General features: G+C 32.0%; 1 protein-coding gene across 1 annotated transcript in view; it reads left to right on the top strand.

Annotated features, from left to right (window-relative positions):
• Nucleotides 1-223: 223 nt before the first annotated feature.
• Nucleotides 224-17,598, top strand: part of LOC113518509 (uncharacterized) — a 47,768-nt gene continuing 30,393 nt past the window's right edge. The window contains exons 1-2 of the mRNA XM_026903476.3: nucleotides 224-396; nucleotides 12,368-14,138. Coding sequence (XP_026759277.1) covers nucleotides 12,430-14,138 — 1,709 coding nt within the window. The 5' untranslated portion in view covers nucleotides 224-396; nucleotides 12,368-12,429. The remainder of the gene's footprint in view (nucleotides 397-12,367; nucleotides 14,139-17,598) is intronic.

Below are 17,598 nucleotides of genomic sequence, written 5' to 3'. Positions count from 1 at the left end.
TTCTAGCATCGATGACATAGAAACGTGAAACTTTCTTGTTGATCGAACACTGTACGGTGTCAAGTGCGGTTATCAAGCAACGTAGTGGCAGGGCAGCCGCAAGCAGCGGCGCGGTGAGAGCGCGGCCTGGTTGCGACCGGTCGGCCCCACTGCCAGCGCGCGCGCACAACCCGCTCTGCGCCGCCGACGTCGCGACGCTCGCTCGCGTTGCGCCCGTGCCGTGTGCGTCGTGATAACGCATAACCACAGTTGCAGTCGCGCCTCTCTACATTCGAATTCCGCAAATGAAGGACTATGTTGTAGTGTCGTACGTTCATAATACCGCCGACAGTGTTTTGCTGACTTTGATCAAACAGACGTGAAAGACGTTCGGTTTATTTTTATCGAAAATTCAGGGTAAGTGAAAATTTTTACCTATGTTTATTGTGAGGTCTGTGTTGTGAGAAAAGATGTAAACGAGGTTGGGCACATAAGACACAATTATGCAGGTACCCTTGTCAGATAAGGTCAGCAAGGTGCGCGCGTGTTGGTGCCTAATGAGATTAGGGGCGACCGAGCGAGGTTGTGTGCGATCCCGACCGTCCCTTTTGTACCCCGCACCGCCCGGTGCGTGCCCGACGCCCGGCTCGGCGGACGCGGCGCTCGTTGAACTTCCTTATAATATTTTCCCGCCCGCCTAAGTACATTGTGCGCTACTGGGTGTACAATTGAGACAATACCTATATTTTGAAAACAGTAGTAGTTTTCATTTTTTTTTCATTTAATATTTTAATAATACTATTAACAATATTATAAACTATATTAAATTAAGAATAGTTGTTCTATGCCATCAATGTTTTTCAGATCTATTTTATAATCCATTTTAATATTAAAAATATAGGTGTTTAACTTTTTTGACATATTATACAAATTGAAATAATTACAATGTTATGCATTGTATATGTCCCATATGCCTAAAATCAAAATTATAAAGTTTATTTGTTGATCAATGTATATATAGTACAAATAAATAGCATTTCGGGTAATTTAAATAAGTGTATTCTACGTACATTTAAAATTATTGGGTACATTACTAAATAATGTGTTTTAATCTTAATTTATGTCGTTATATTTATAATAGACAATGTCTTATAGTGTGCAATACCTACACTTTTAAGTTCCCCGATACAATGAACAGTTTACAAAGTAGTGCGAGCGTACAATGAAATCACCACTTGTTTATTCACATCACTCTCATTTATTCGACCTTTGAACATTCTGTTTATTTATCAGATCATAACATCACTAATTTTGTCGCAAGACCATCCCATAACATTGACATTTCCCACACCTTCATAACGTAAATATTATCGAGCACAAGATCGTCATTTCCAAAGTGAAAGCAATTGGTCTCAAGACTAGCGACGTCAATCAGTCACCGCATTGTTCCCTTAATTAGACGATTTGGATTAGATAATCATTGGATTCAATGCAAGAAAGTTTAATAGTTTCTGTTTTGTAATCGATTAACGAATATTTACACGAAACAAAAAGATTTGGAATTCGCTTTCTCCCGACCGCATCATAATACAGTGACAGAGCGATTAATATTCATCGATGTTTAACATTAAACCTTATATTACCTAATAGTTTTATGTTAAGCACGAGTTGCATAAGTATTGATAAATATATTTTAAAGGATGGTCATAGGCATTTAATATATACATTTTTAAACAATTTATTATTCTCTTTTCTAATAAAATAACGTTAAAGTTATAGAATTAGTTTGGTAGTAAGCAAAGTCTTTGTAAAATAAAGTTAAAGAAATTTTATATCTATATATTTTATCGATGTTTATTACTGATTAATTAAAGATAGATAGTTCATCTATTGCTCAATAATAACACGATTTAGTTGGATCATGTACGTGTCATTCAACTAAAATCGAGAAATATTTTACGAGCAATTTATGTAGATAAGATATATATAGAGAAAAAGTATATATAGTTAGTTATATTTAAAAGGTCTCATCATTTATGTATGATTATTATATGTATACAATGGTTCGAATATATAATGGACGCATATATTTCATTATACGTAATGATAGTTCGCTGTAAGTTTATAATATTAGCAACTTCAAGTAGGCAAATGTTTGCACATTCCTATCCCAAATACGAGTTTAAGTTACTATGAAACTATCACGGTACTGTATGTAAGTAGGTATGTATCTGCTAGCATACAAAACATGTACTAATTATTCTAACGAGTTTGCAGTTAGTTTGGTTTTATGATTATATCCCAGATAAAAATGACAGATAGGCTCTTTCTGTGGGTTTATCTGTTTGTTTATTTATTACTTACTACATGATTCCACAGATACTATCTCCTCCAATTTTTTTCGTAATTACTATAATGGATGAGTTATTATGAAAAAAGGCGAATCATTCTAGCCGTTCTAAAATGATACATTTATCAATATATAAGATTTAATTTTTATTTCATAGAAAAGAAACATTAATTTTATAAAATTCAAATAAGTACAAGATTGCAAACAAATAAAACAAAAAATAATCCTTGCGTTTGATTATATGTCTTTATAATTAAAAATTTTAATAGGTAAAATGATTCAAATGTAAACTGTATGTCCGTTAATCTAATCTGCATTTGTTGTATTTGGATAAATAATTGTTTGGCATCGATTTCATTCATGTTGGTGCTTAGTCCAAATATTAGTTTGTAGCGGTCTCCGAGACAGACAGCGTGTAAAACAGGCTTTTGATATTGATGGCATCAAAACTGAGCTCATTGGTTAGGCATGGACAGTCCGACAGTGTAGGATGTTAACCTCTTGGCAGAGGATCGCGGACGAAGCGGGTCTGATGTCATGGTAACGATGTCACCGCCTACTATTATGTATATAATCTATGTTGGAATTTTCGTAGAGTTTTAATAATATTAGATATATACGATTCGATACTTTGATTTATGCTTTAATATTTGTCACCATTTTATTATGAGACTTAGCTAAGCTAATATATAGGAAATGGGTCGCAGGGTCGTATACAGTTGTGTAGAAAGGATTGATCCGTATCGGCGATATTGTTTTATCATTATCCCATGGAAAACGTTTGACTTCCCCAATAAAATATGTATGTTGTATTGTGTTGTATGTATGTATGTTGAACAATATGTAATATTATACTGTGTAAGATATATACAGTGCTTTAATATATTAGTTATTTTATTCCTGTATTTTCTCCATCACGTAAGCATAGATAAATTATAGTCTATTTATAAGATTTTTTCTATATTATTACTAATATCATAAATGTGAATGATTGAATTAGTATATTTTATTTGCATTATACAATATAGGAAATAATCAAGACAGATCATAACGATACAATTGTATAAGTACAATAAGTACGTGACCTTGTTTGTTTGGTTGTTATGTTACCTCTTAGCTCTTCTTTTTAAAAGTTAAATCATGAAATTGGCATACATACTATTTGGGATATTTGGGAAAGGTCATAGGCTATTTCTTTTTATCCGGTTAATTAATATATCTAAAAAATTATATACAATGGAAAATACCACTTATTCATAATTTATTTATATTCTCCGGCACAATTTATAAACAACAACTTTATAGAAAATTATTCGTAGCATACTCACAAATAATAATAAAAATATCATATTTAAAAAAAGCATAAAGATTTCATGTTGGTTACATGATCGTCGCTTAATTACTTTATTTTCATCTTATAGTTTTAATAATTATATAAATGTTTATAACATTATAAAAGTCAAGCAAGTATCAGCACTTTTATAAAGCTATAGACTTTTTAATAAACCACTAGCATCTCGTATAATGAAATTGTGATCAGACTTTCATTTATCATTAAAGGAATATTCCACGACAGTTTTCATAATTTAGAGCTACATTTTAATCGAATTTGAAGGAAGTAAAGTTCGATTTCCAGAAAATATTTTTTGTTCTTTGCGATGATATATCACCTGTCAGAAAAACTCTGGCTTGATATGAATTCCAAAAGTAATGTTGCTTTTATCTAGTTTAATATAATTTACAAACTCATGGGCGATATTAGCCAATATTGCTCCGCGGGAGACCGTAGTTTATTAAGATTCGTGTTTTGTATTTGTCTGACGAAAACAACAGGTAAATATTTGGATGGATTACTTAGCTTATCTTAATTTATAAAAGAATCTTGACTCAGTATAGATGATGTTATTAATGTTTCTTATTAATAACTAACTGTACTTGCGATATCGTTCGATCGGTGGATTTTTTCCATGAAATTAAGTACTACAAAAATTTCATAAGTATTCGTCTGTAATTTTATACGTATATATATTTATAGAAGATCGGCCTTATTTATAAAAACTAAAACCTACAAACTTATTTATCATTATCATATATAATCATTCAAATATAGAATTTGAGCTATAAAAGAAAGAGAAAAAACAGTTCAACAGCTATAATGGATTTGAGTGGTTTGACGTTTTATGAATAAAGGGGATATGCCTTTATTTGTTTTGTTTTTTTATGCAGAACACGTTATAAATTGTATTTTCTGGTTAATTTAATACATTTCATCTGCCTAACATTTGCTCACATCCATTACAACATTTGAACCAGTCATGTGAGAGTTGTTGTTGATGTGATAGGTACTCACCGATGGTTCCGTATTTAAAATAAGTCCGTAAATAGATTTTTGTTTTCTTTTTTCTATAATTTATCAATATACGGATGATAATTTGCTACTACGTTTAGGACACATTTAGCTTAGGACATAACTGTAGTTCAAAATTGGAGGGTATAAATGTTTGTGAATGGTTTTTATTAAATTTAAGGTTTTTATTATTTCTCAAAAACTTGTAATATTTGAATGTACTCTATTTCTATTTATCGTCTCTAATATCATTATATTTACCAACTGTAACTTAATAGGTAGGGCGGAATGGTATTTTTTCAGTTTTCATTATAAGTTGCATGGTCCTTTCATATTATACACCTCATTTCAGCTACTGGAGTCTCCTTACATATAATTTAAGTGTTGTTGTTACGGAACTCTAAAATTCATAACAATACTCGTAATCATCTTGAAATACATTATAATTTTGGCTATCGGACGCCGTGATCCGCGACTATCGTTTGTTGCGTCCTTCTGACCGCTCTTTTCGGCGACATATTATCTAGATAATGTCTGGACCACTCGCCTTTTGTGGCAGGGCCTCGCCAAAAGTGAAGATTTTATCCGGTTTATTTCAATTTCGTGTTAGACAACCATAAAGTGGAATGTTTGTGGTAATCTATTGAATAAAGTATATATAAACTCCTACAGCTATGTTTACAGCTGACTTATTTGTGGTAGATACGTCGATTTACTCAGCGATATGTAAATGTCGCGTGCCGATGGAGTCATAGGTTGGAAAGTCAAACATAAAAATTGCAAAACCGTATACAGAAAATATGTTTTTACATAATGATAAGTTTAGAAAAGGAAGGTCTAATAAACAAGTTGTTTTTTGTAAATACATTGAATATAATAAATATTAATAATATTTATGTATATTTAATTACATAGATTTCTATCACCTGTTTACCTTGTATTGGCGAGGTCTTAGAAAATTAAAATATGTAATGTCCTTTTTTTGTAGATACTTAAATTTCTATAGTATTATATTATCTAAGCTTACATATTTAAATATTATGAACATAGAACTATCTATACTCAATTACTTTTTACTAACCGTAAAATATACTGTGTTTTGTTTTTGTGTATTTCTACTAGTAATGCAAAAGTACCTTTTTAAAACTTGTTCCTTAAATTTAAAGTACAATTAATATTATTATTATTATTATTATTACATTAGCAAGTCCTGCTCTATATAGGTATATATTACTATAATAAAAATTGATATAAGAAGTTTTATTACGAGCATCAGAAGACAAAATAATAATTTTTAGAATGTAAGTCTGTCTAAATGCAGTTTTCTCAATAGTATTTCTGAAGGTCAAACTTAAAATCTAGTATAAGTTTTATCTTGATACGTTATCTAGAAGTAATCTATTTCACTGGTTTTCTTTGTTTGCAAAAAAAACAGCGCAATTTATCGTTGTGATTTTTCATCAAGAGATTACCAGAGGGCTGACGTGAGATATAGGCTACTTTTACTGCGAAAAAATACCTCATTCTTATGGGAAAAATATAAATTATAATTTATCTTCTTCCACAATTCATGCATACAGAGTTGAATAGACAAAATGTTTATAATGTTTGAAAGAAATTTATCTCTAAGTGCACCAATCTTTCCACTATAAACATATATTATGTAGTCTAGTCATTGTAACGCGTAGGCACTAGGTACTCAACAGAGGCTAGAGCAATAAATAAGCGAAGTAATCAGTCGACGGCGGCACGTACTAGGGTGCACGTTCTATTGCCGGCTGTTACCAGTTACCATATACCTCTGACTTACACAATTCCGAGGATCACCTAATTAGATGTGCTACTGCGATTGGCCGCTACTTGCTGCTGAAATGGCGTGGTTACACGCTTTTGTTTTTTTTACTTATGCCTCGATGTGAAACATGCAAAGTCGTTGCGTTCTTTTTCAATTTTATCAGAATAATCTAAGATTATGTTACACAAAAAAAATTACTTCAATTGAAGCAAAATTTGTAATTTTGATTTAATAACTAAATTACTAATTCGAAATTGATAAAATTTCTACGGAATTAATCTGAATATCCTTTTAGATAAAAAAATCCAGAACGTAGCTATCTTTATATAGGTATTTCTAGTATTATATTAAATCAAACCTAGGATTAGAGTTGTGGGTACGGAGTTTTGTTCAGAGATATTCATAGGGTACAAAGTTTGTTTATTGCAGGGTAGTCCATTTAGCACTACATTATGATGTCATTTATATAATAGAAAGAATTTAATTTGACAAATTTGTCGTAATTATTATTTGCTTAATTTTTGTCAAAAATAATTATTATGTTTAAATATTATAAATGATATAAAAAACATTGATAAAGTCAAAGCAATGCGAATAAAAATATATTTAACTGTTTAATAAATAGTCTCAAGATTAGTGCTGGCATAAAGGGAGAGTCTGTCGTTTATAGCAAATTAGCAATCAACAGAAGAGTCAACTTACGTTTTTTTCTTATAAATATGCAGGTCATAAATACTAACGAGCATAAGTCAGCAATCAGTCCTAATAGCATCTTTGTAATGGTGATTCAAGAATGTATTATCAATAGGTCACCTGTCAAAAATCTTGACAATTCATCTATTGTTGAAGTTCAACAACCTTTAACCTGTATTCATTTGCATCAGTAGATCAGTATCCATTATCATCTCAAACATACATGCATGTTAATTATATATTTTTTTTATCTTGATAGTTTGATAATAATAAAAAGATAGCAATGTTTGTATGGGAGATAAATGGCAGTGTTCTGCTATCGGTCTCATTTTTAATGATGTCATTGATCCTGTTTGATTGTTTTGGTAGTAGACATAATAATTTTATATACGCAAATTATAATAATAAAAATTGTATTGTAGATTTTGATGCAGAAAGAGTATTCTCATTAAAAAAAAAAAAAACAGAGCAACAGTCAAGACCTTGAACACGTTATTTAAAGTATGTAACTATTAGATTTTTTTTTGTTCTCAATTCAACGTATGCGATTGTAATGACAAGTCTTGCCCAATTTTCGGCATACAACGTTTATAAGTGGATATACGAGTGTAACTATAATCATTAAGTTAAAACAAAGGCAAATATTACAGTTCACCCAGTTGTGCACTAGCTGTATAATTGGCTTCTGCTTTTAAATAAAATATACGCCAGATTACCGATGAGACTGAATATTCATGCACTATTTATATTATATTATGAATACACTTATAATATTATGCCCGACGGTGATGAATAACGGATTTTGTATATTTACGTATGACGTCTCTTGCTAAGTATGTGCATATTTAGTTTACGGTTTCATAAGTTTTATTATGCACATAATCGCAGAATGAACGCCTATTTTTTATTTATATTCGTAAACATAGAAAAATTAAAAAAAAAAATGTGAAAATATGTTTACTTCTCTTCTCTTCTACTTGGTAGTTATAAAAATTAGAAATATAACCCACCATATTCGTGAAACGAAATAATTTATTCCAAGTAATATTATAAAAATACGAATAACTAGTTTTTTGACGTCTACTTCGTATGTGTGGATTTTATACGTATGAAGACCAATGAAAGAAACAAATTTTAGACGGTGTATCAAGATAAAATATATACCAGTTCTCAAGATAAACCTTGAAAACTGTTAATTCATTTAAAATGAAAATTCAATTTAGTGTAGTAATTTTTGCGTCTTGCTGAAACAAACATACAGATAGACAGACAGATAAACAGACATTTTGTTTGCATAATTTCTAAGAACCATAGATTTAGTATCTATCGGTCTTATTAATAATCTCTTTGGATTTTTATTTAATATCTCCCATATATTTACTTGTACAGACACTTTTAATATAACTACACGATTTTTCGAATTTTCGTAATAAATCTTTCGCATGATCGTGCGGACATATGAGAGGTTCAAAAACTATATTCACCTTCGGCCAATTCTCGTAGGTAAAAGTTGGTGTATTGTTATTCCCGGTAGAACTATGTGAAATTATGTAAAACAGTATGATTAATGATAGCGAGTAATAGCTTTTGTGTGATACATACATCTCAATATTTTTTATATGTTTATAGTTTCAAATAAACATGATACTCGTATATTCTTAGATTACATAGATAGAGCATCGAGCCTCAAAAACGGGTCCGCTAATTGTCAAAATAGCTGACTCGTTCTTTTATCAGTATTGTAGGTATGTACTTACGCATAAAATGTACCTTAACGTATTTTTTAATAAATAAAATGAGTGTTTAAAAAGACGCAGAAATTACCAGACAAAATAAATATAGAAGTTAAAAAGGAATCACTCATAACTATTTATCACGCAATATAGTATGAAAAAGTTGACCCGTATTTTTCGAAGTATTTCTATTTAGACATTCTATCTATATAATTTAGGGATATATTATTATTATTTTGAAATCTACCTAGGTTTAACAATGTTCTATTGAGTAGAATAGTTCAATAATTATATTTAACTATGTATAAGTTCTGCAGCACCGGAATCAGTTTTCAGTTAAGAATGTGTATGCCATTCCAATAAATATGACCTCTTGTATTGTAGTACGATATGGTGTAAAGATTCAATTATTAGATATCGTTAAACAATGCCGTATGCGATGCAGCAATGTTTCTTTGTTTACGCACGAATATCCACAGACAGGCTTGAAGCGAAAATGCTGACTGTGTTTGCACTCATTTCGTTTTAATTGTATGCAACCGAGGTCATTCGTGAATGTCGTACAATCGTGATCGGCGATTCGAAAATATCATGCTCGATTGTATTATAGTTTTAAATTCGTGAAATGAGGCTTAGACAACGTGCAAGTACAGTTATAATTCTACACTGATTATTTACAGGTGTTCTATTATAAAGGATAGTTAAACAGTTTATATATATATAAGTAGATTTAAATGCTTTGCTAGAATATTTTTATCTAAATATAAACCATAATATTAAAAAGAGGATGGACTATTTTCGTAATGAATAAATTAAAAAAATATTAGGCCAATTTTTAAAATTCTCATCTTTAAAAACTATATAACCGGTGAGTAATTTTACCTGAGCTTTATTTATAAAAACATTGTGTGAAACCAGGGCGGATCGCTATGACAAAATAAGCATAGCTTTAACATTTTTAAAATGTGAAAATATTGTAGCGACAAATTAGGTAGATAATTTTCATATATGTAAGAAAATCGGCGTTCTACTTCGAGGGAAAGTATTTAATAATCACTTCGAAGTATCTTTAAGTATAGTAGTACTATACTGCGAACTCGAGTTCAACAATTAACTTGGAAATGTTGAGAAACCGCGAGAATGACTGGCCCTTTTGAACGGGACCCAGGAGTAACGGGCCGTAGCCCCAGGCGTTATGCTAATGCATCGATTCTCCGTGAATGCCAGCGACGCGACGCCTGCGCTGCCTCTGGTGCTACTAACCCACATCTCGTTTATACCATGATTCGACTGTTTGTGGTCAACACGTTCCCAAACACGCTCGTTATACTTTCATATTGATCGACGAAAGTTTGGAATGACCGTAAGTAGGAAGGCAAATAGGAAGTAGGCGTACGACCATTAGACAAGCTGTTGTTGAAATATTGGTTAAATTTGATACTCTTAAAATTATCTAATTCATTTTCTACTCTCGTTCGTATACATTTTTCAATACTAACATTGTGCATAGCTCTTTTTCCTTATTACACTCGAGAGCAATGAATGCGGGTCACCTAAAGAAACCTATAAATCTTGGAAACTAAGAATACTAGCTTAATAAAATAAACAGTGCTAAATAGACAATATAATACTCCTTAAATAAAAGTAGTAAAATTTATAAGTCACTACATTTTATTTATTAAAAATTACATAAAGAAAAAAAACTGCTGATTTCGCCTTAAAACAAAAATAGGAAACATGACATTTTTGTACAACAATATAATTTTCTTTGTCTATGTTTCTTGTATTACCTCCTTGTGCTTTCATTACTACGTTTACGCGGTTTGGCATGCTGTACACCAAGTTTCTTATACGATTTTGGCAAATATTCTCCCATTCTTCTGTGAGAGCAATTTTGAACTCACGAAGCGTGATTCGGGGAGGGTTTCCTTGTTTTACGCATCTCCCTACCTCGTCCCATGCATGCTCGATAAGGTTGATATCCGGGCTGCGTGCTGGCTACTCCATACGAGTAATGTCCATCTCTTGTTAGTAGTCATTTACAATGAAGTCTGTATGAGGTCGGGCATTGCCATGCATAAAAATAGCATCCTCAGCCAAATTGACCAACGTGTTCATTAAGGATTTCTTCCACATATCTTATGCTAGTTAAAGAGCGGTTTTCTATGAATACCAGTTCTTTGCGACTCTCAGATGAAATTTTGGCCCACACAAGTACAGACCCACCACCATAGGCTAATTTTTCTTCTATGCATGTTTGCTTGAATCTTTCCCCTACTCTTCTATACACTCTTTGTCTTCCATCGTGCGTGTAGAGCATAAATTTGGATTCGTTGGAGAACATAACTTTCGACGAATATTCAATAGGTTAATTTAAATGGTTTTGGGCATATCTTTATCTTGAAATACGATCATAATGCTCCAGTTTAAGGCTATTTGCAGATCTAAGTGATTTCAAATTAGCTTCAGCAAGTGTCCCTTACTGTCCATATGCTTAGGTTACTTCCTCCGACGTGTCGAAACTGATTTGTAAGTTCAGTTCCTGTGAGAAAGCGATTACAAAGCATGGTGTTTATCAAGTATCGATCTTATATTGCTTTGCTACACCTAGTTCTGCCTGTTCCTGTTCTACGTAGGTTAGAGCCAGTTTCCTCGTAACGTCGGAGAACTCTTTGTACTATTGACAGCGACACAGCGACAGTCCTGGCTGTATTGCGCTGACTCCGTCCGGTTTCCAGAATTCTCACAATTCTGAAATTGAATAATAAATATTGAACACTATCAATATGGTTTATATACCCACTTAAATGACCAATTAGAAACAAAAGCAAAATCAAATATAATAATTTCGTAGTTCCATCTTCAAAAGTCTCCCTTTTTTAAATTTGATTTTTTTTACGACATAACCTTGCAGTAACTAAGAAGTTTTAATACCTTCATTTAAGGAGTATTTAATTTATAAATACAATTTATTTCATTAAACTAGCATTCTTAATTTCCGAAATTTATAGATTTTTTAAGTGATCCGGATTCATTGCCCTTGAGTGTAATACTTTATTATTATTCTTATCCTATATTAATATAAATGTGTATAAATTTGGTATACATTAGTATTTTGGATAGAGAAGTATGTGGGTAATTTTTTTCCGAGTCACGTGAACATAATCGCAAATATAACTAGTAATAATATAAATGTGAAATTGAGTTTGTTACCTCTTTGCACTTTATCGACTCGTTACTAATTATTATGAAACTTTGCATACACAACTATTAGGTGTGAAGAAGGACATACATAGATTGCTTTTGCATCCTAGTCATATAGACCGATTATATAACAGTTAATAATTAAACTATTTCACGCTATAAATTTACAAATATGATTCCCTATGACAGTATTTAATTTGCGCCAATATAAAGCAAATGCATTGCACTTTTATTACGTCAATATTGATTTTTTTTTATCTTTTCAGAATTACCGTCCGTGAGCCTGTAAGCGGCGATTGATACGGCGCGGGCGCGCGTTATACGCGGTATGGCGACTGACGTGGCTGACGAGGACTTCGTCACCATTGTTCCGGTGGGCGAAGGTCGGCCTCTTGTGAGTGATTCTACCTTTGTGACTGTACTTACTGTTGGAGCAGCTTCTGGTGCAGCCGAGGTGATAGTACGGCGACCTAAAGGGGAGCGCCTTGGACTTGGGCTTAAATTTGAAGGTGGATCTGCTGCAGCCGAGAAAGTTAGGCGGCTTCTTGTACAATCGTGTGCTGAGAACAGTCCTGCAGCAAATGCTAGTACTCCTTGGGGTAAACTTATACCTGGTGATGAAATTTTGGCTATAGATGGAATATCTGTTTCGGATCTTACAAGAATTGACTGTGTTCGTCGATTAAAAGATTCTGATGAGTCGTTAACCCTCTTAGTAAGACATTTCGAGGCAGACGGAAAATTAGAACAAAACAATAAAATGGAAGCCGCAGATAATATTTTGATTAATTCAAAACCAGCGATTGATATTGCAAGACCAACGGCTTTACCGCCACCGGTTCCTCCCCGAAAACTCGGCAAGAAAAATTCTTTCAAAGATAAACAAATTCTTCAAACGGTTGGTGAACAAAGTACAATTAATAACGATGGGCAGAAACAAACTGACAAAGATATAATAGGAAATGGCCAACATAATGGTTATAGCACAATGAATAAATTGTCAAGGAAATCTTCTTTTGATAGTCATATTCATCGACAAAGTAAAGAAAATATTGCATATTTAAAAAAAGCATCGCCTGAAGAAGCTAGGCGCTTAGTTCGACGCTTATCTGATGGTAAAGCAATGCCACCAGAAGCCGAAGTTTATATTGATTTATTATCCACTGAATGGGAACGATGTTTAGTTTTAGCAGACGCAGAATCTGATGATACTGGCAGTTCTATATCGACAGTCGTTGATAGGTTAGGTTCTATGACTAGTTCTGTAGAAAACAGTATTCCTTCTACACCAACAATGCAACCTAAAACTATCGATATACAGAAAGTACTAAATTGTATCGAAAATATTGATTCCAATATTTTAAAAGATATTACAAGTAACAGATTCCTAGAAAGACAAATGGATATAAATAAAGATTCAACTGTGAATGAAAAAACTTCTTTTATTAATGGATATAATTTACATGAGAAAACGACACAAATATCTGAAGAAATAATAACAACATCCAATAAATTACAACAAAATGATAATAACAATAACACTGCTTTTTCAAATATTTCTAATTTAGAACACAATAAAACTAGTGTACAAACTAGTAAACTAACTAGTGATGTAAATACGGAATCTGTTCTCGAAAAACCTAAGCCTATGCCAAGAAATACAAAAATTGAACGATCTGCAAGTGAAAAGAAACCTAGGCCTATTACTGTACCAGAATCACCTCCACCACCTGTGCCCGAGTCTTTGTTAACACCTACTAAAAAGAATTGTATTGAATCGTGGTTGCAGCGATCAGAAGCCGAAATGAGCAGTAATAATGTTGATAAATTAGAGGATACTGTTATACCAGAAGTCTTACCAAGACTAATCGATTTTGTGCCGAAACCCCAATTTAAAGAATGTAATAATGAGGCGACCCTAGTACGGCCAACTGCTCCTCCTCCCCCACCGCCTGTTGAAACACGTGAAGATGGTTCTGGAGCTTCTCTAGATACTATTGGTGAATTGGATGAATCGAGCGACGTCACTGATAACGTGTAAGTATAATACTTCATTATTATTAGTTTAGTATTTCATTACGCAATATGATGAGAGAACAAATTATTATCATGTCAAGAGAATTGCTTCACTATGTCCGTCACTGGCTTAACTTGTTTGTTAGAACAAATTTGCTCTATTTAAAGGTAAAGCTAGCTATCCATTCATTCAACGTTTCGCAAACTCTTTTTTAGACGTAATTTGGTGCAGTGTACTATGTTATTTATAACTGTCTTTTCAAGAAAACTATTTAGATGTATATAAATATACAATGTACATATAAATTATATTAACTCAATTATTATTAGGGGCTATTTTTTTATTTTAGCAGCACTAGTTTTCTAATTATAATCTACTAATACCTATTATAAAACATATATAAGATGTTTGAATATTTGTTACATAATCATGTTTAAATGTCCGTAAAAATATTAATGAAAATTTAGTACACAGAAAGATATTAGATATATATTGGATATTTACATATGCATATCGGATTAACACAGGATATTTTTATTTTTTCACGCTATAACGTCACAGAATACAGCTATTCATTATAGAATTATGTATAAGTATATATATTGGTGTCCGTAAACTGTTGAAAGCTCTTATTTGCCAGCCTACTGGAAAAGCGCTTGCGGCTGGTCATAACTAATTTCTTCACCCGTCACTCCCCTCCATTTTCCACTAATTATCCATACTATTGTGAGCAAAGCGGTTTGCAGCTCGGTGGCTTCTCTACGCAGTGCCCTAATTATTAGTATTTACTATATACAAACGTGATTTCGTCACGAAAGTTATAAAAACGTTTTTTTTTCTATTATAAAAATAACGTTTCAAAATCTAATTAATCACATGCTATGAAATCATGTTGTTATAATTGATATGAAAGATAATTGTTCGATAGAGTAGTTAGTAATAAAAGAAGAAAGTAGCTTTTCACCCCAGGGAAGTAATCGCTAGTTGCACTTGAGAACATCCATTTATAACTTGTCGACTCAGTGGTTAGAAAATTAACATTTGGTCATAATTAGTAATGGATTTCAATGTAAATTCTCATAAAGAATCACAATATTTTAAGCAGTTTTGAATATGGAAAACTATAACATTAATTTTGAAAAAGTTTCTGTTTTTATGATATTATTTTAATATATCTTAGAAAAAGGTAAAGTAAGGAAATTTAAGTGAGATAGATTTAAATAAATAAATACTTAATTATATATTATGTCTTCATATGAAATTAAATAAAGGATTATTTTACTATATTCTATTAAAGCATCTTTTGCAAGTTTAGATGAAGAAATAAAATACTATTGAAATAAAATTAAACTTGAGACTGATTTTTGAGTATTAACACATAATACCATTATAATTTATATTGAATGTTATAACGTGCGAATGTATTCGTAAGTCTGCTAAATAATTCTACATATTGGTGCCATCTAAACTTACTCGAATATTCATTGCAAGGGGGATAACTTCCCATTCAAGTTTAATACAAATTATGTCTTCTTGAAGCAAAACTTGTGATATAGTATATGGTACAAGTGGGAGTAAAGTCATTAAATATTAATTAGAAGAAGAGTTCATTTACGTATTTTAATATTATTTTATCTAAATATCTAAAATGGTTGCACACAGTTCATCCTATTCCTTTAATTTTTCTAATAAATATAGTTTACCGAAATATAGCAAGTTTTTTAATAGTATTTTGAAAATTATTTCAATATTAGTAGGTAATGAATGAGAATTTTTTATAAAGAATAATCGCGTTATTAAGAGACAATGGTCCTGTGATTGTAAGGAAAAACATAATTGGATTATTAATTATGAACAATTAGTTTTTATCTGCTAATACACGATCGGTCTTGAATATTAAGAGAATGCAGCAGCGCTTATTATTTATATAGACATGTATTGATAAAATATCATTGTTTCTTCCACGTACAATACTTTAAGCAGTCGCGCAGGAACAACGGCTGTAAACAATGAAAAGAATATTTTATTCGAAATGGTGACACACATGGATAGTTTTCTTTCTCTATTTTCATACAAACTAACGGGTACAATAGTAGGGTGGCAGCGGGCGGGGCGCGCCTGCCATCTGTGCCCCAGTCAGGCGAAGAGAGTAGGTACTTACCTACTCTTACTTTGCTGAAAATGCAACGTGCCTATTATTACTCGTACAATATCAAAATGTTACTATACTATTGCCTACTGTATAAAATGTACATGTTTCTGGAAGTAATTTATCAATACTTAATTGTAGGCATAGCAAGTATAATCAAAGGCGCCTGGAGGGAAGGGGTTGTTAGTAATGCGGACTACCAGTCTCATTAGTAGCAATATATCCTATCAGGTCGACCTCCACGTGGTTTTTCTTAGAAACCATCGTGCTGAATTTGGTGTATTTCCTGGTAAAATCATCCTGGTGTATTCATTACGATGGGCTAACTGACCTGTCTTTTCATCGTCACTCTCGCTGGTGCTCTGCCAGCGTATACTGTTAGTGCAGACGGAGTCAACATTCCATTATCATCCATAAAAAAAAAAAAAAACTAAACGCACCTAACGAAGGGCTAGAATGCTCATTTTATGGAGTAAGACATGTGCTCAATACTCGTAATAATATTATGTTAACGGTAAAGTTATTAATATTCGCTTTTATCTGTCTAATCCGTATTGAACTAGGTGAGAATCAATAACATAACAATATTTTTATTGTACAAAAAATAGAAGTATACATACAATACCAATATCAAATTTGTTGCAATTACAAAAGGCTGCCTTATCGCTGTAATTAATGTGAATTCGAATACAAAGTATGAATGGATGAAACCTGATAGATTTTATTTACTCTTTATATCATTCTCAAATTTTCTGTTGTTACATTATATCCAAGTTATTGTATAAAATTAACTAAATAAGTTTTAGTCTTAGATTACATATTTTAATAGTCTTTAAAAAACTTATATTTCAGCTAGATGTAACAAACATCTATGATTAGGTGTAACTATTCAATACAATTTACGGTATTAAAATAAAATCTGAAATATTTTATACGATTATAAAACATGAAATAGAAAGTCCGATGCGCAGGCGCACTCGCAGCCATTCTATCAATGGGTAAAAATATCAAAACACATCAATGTAACATATAACCTCTGTATTGCTCTCGGACATAATGAACTGTTACGAAGATTCATGACTACAAAATATTTGATAGCAGACGCAACGCGTAACTACAAGTATAAGTTCACTTGCCTTGCGTGATTGATGGGTTTGTTTCTCCCATTATTTTCTGGTGACGTTAGAATAAATAACCTTGTATTCATCAGTTTGTTGTTTTGGATATGCTGAATTACTCAGCAATAGGTGTTTAGAGAATTCTGATGGACATAAAATAGTTAATTTATAATGTTAATAACATTTACTTTCTTCGTCGTTAGTTTAGCTCGT

Source organism: Galleria mellonella, unplaced genomic scaffold (genome assembly GCF_026898425.1).
Source record: "Galleria mellonella isolate WM207_F2 unplaced genomic scaffold, CSIRO_AGI_GalMel_v1 utg132, whole genome shotgun sequence".
Classification (NCBI taxonomy): Eukaryota; Metazoa; Arthropoda; class Insecta; order Lepidoptera; family Pyralidae; genus Galleria; species Galleria mellonella.
Note: the sequence above shows the minus strand (reverse complement) of the source record. Positions and strands in the feature narration are given on the sequence as shown.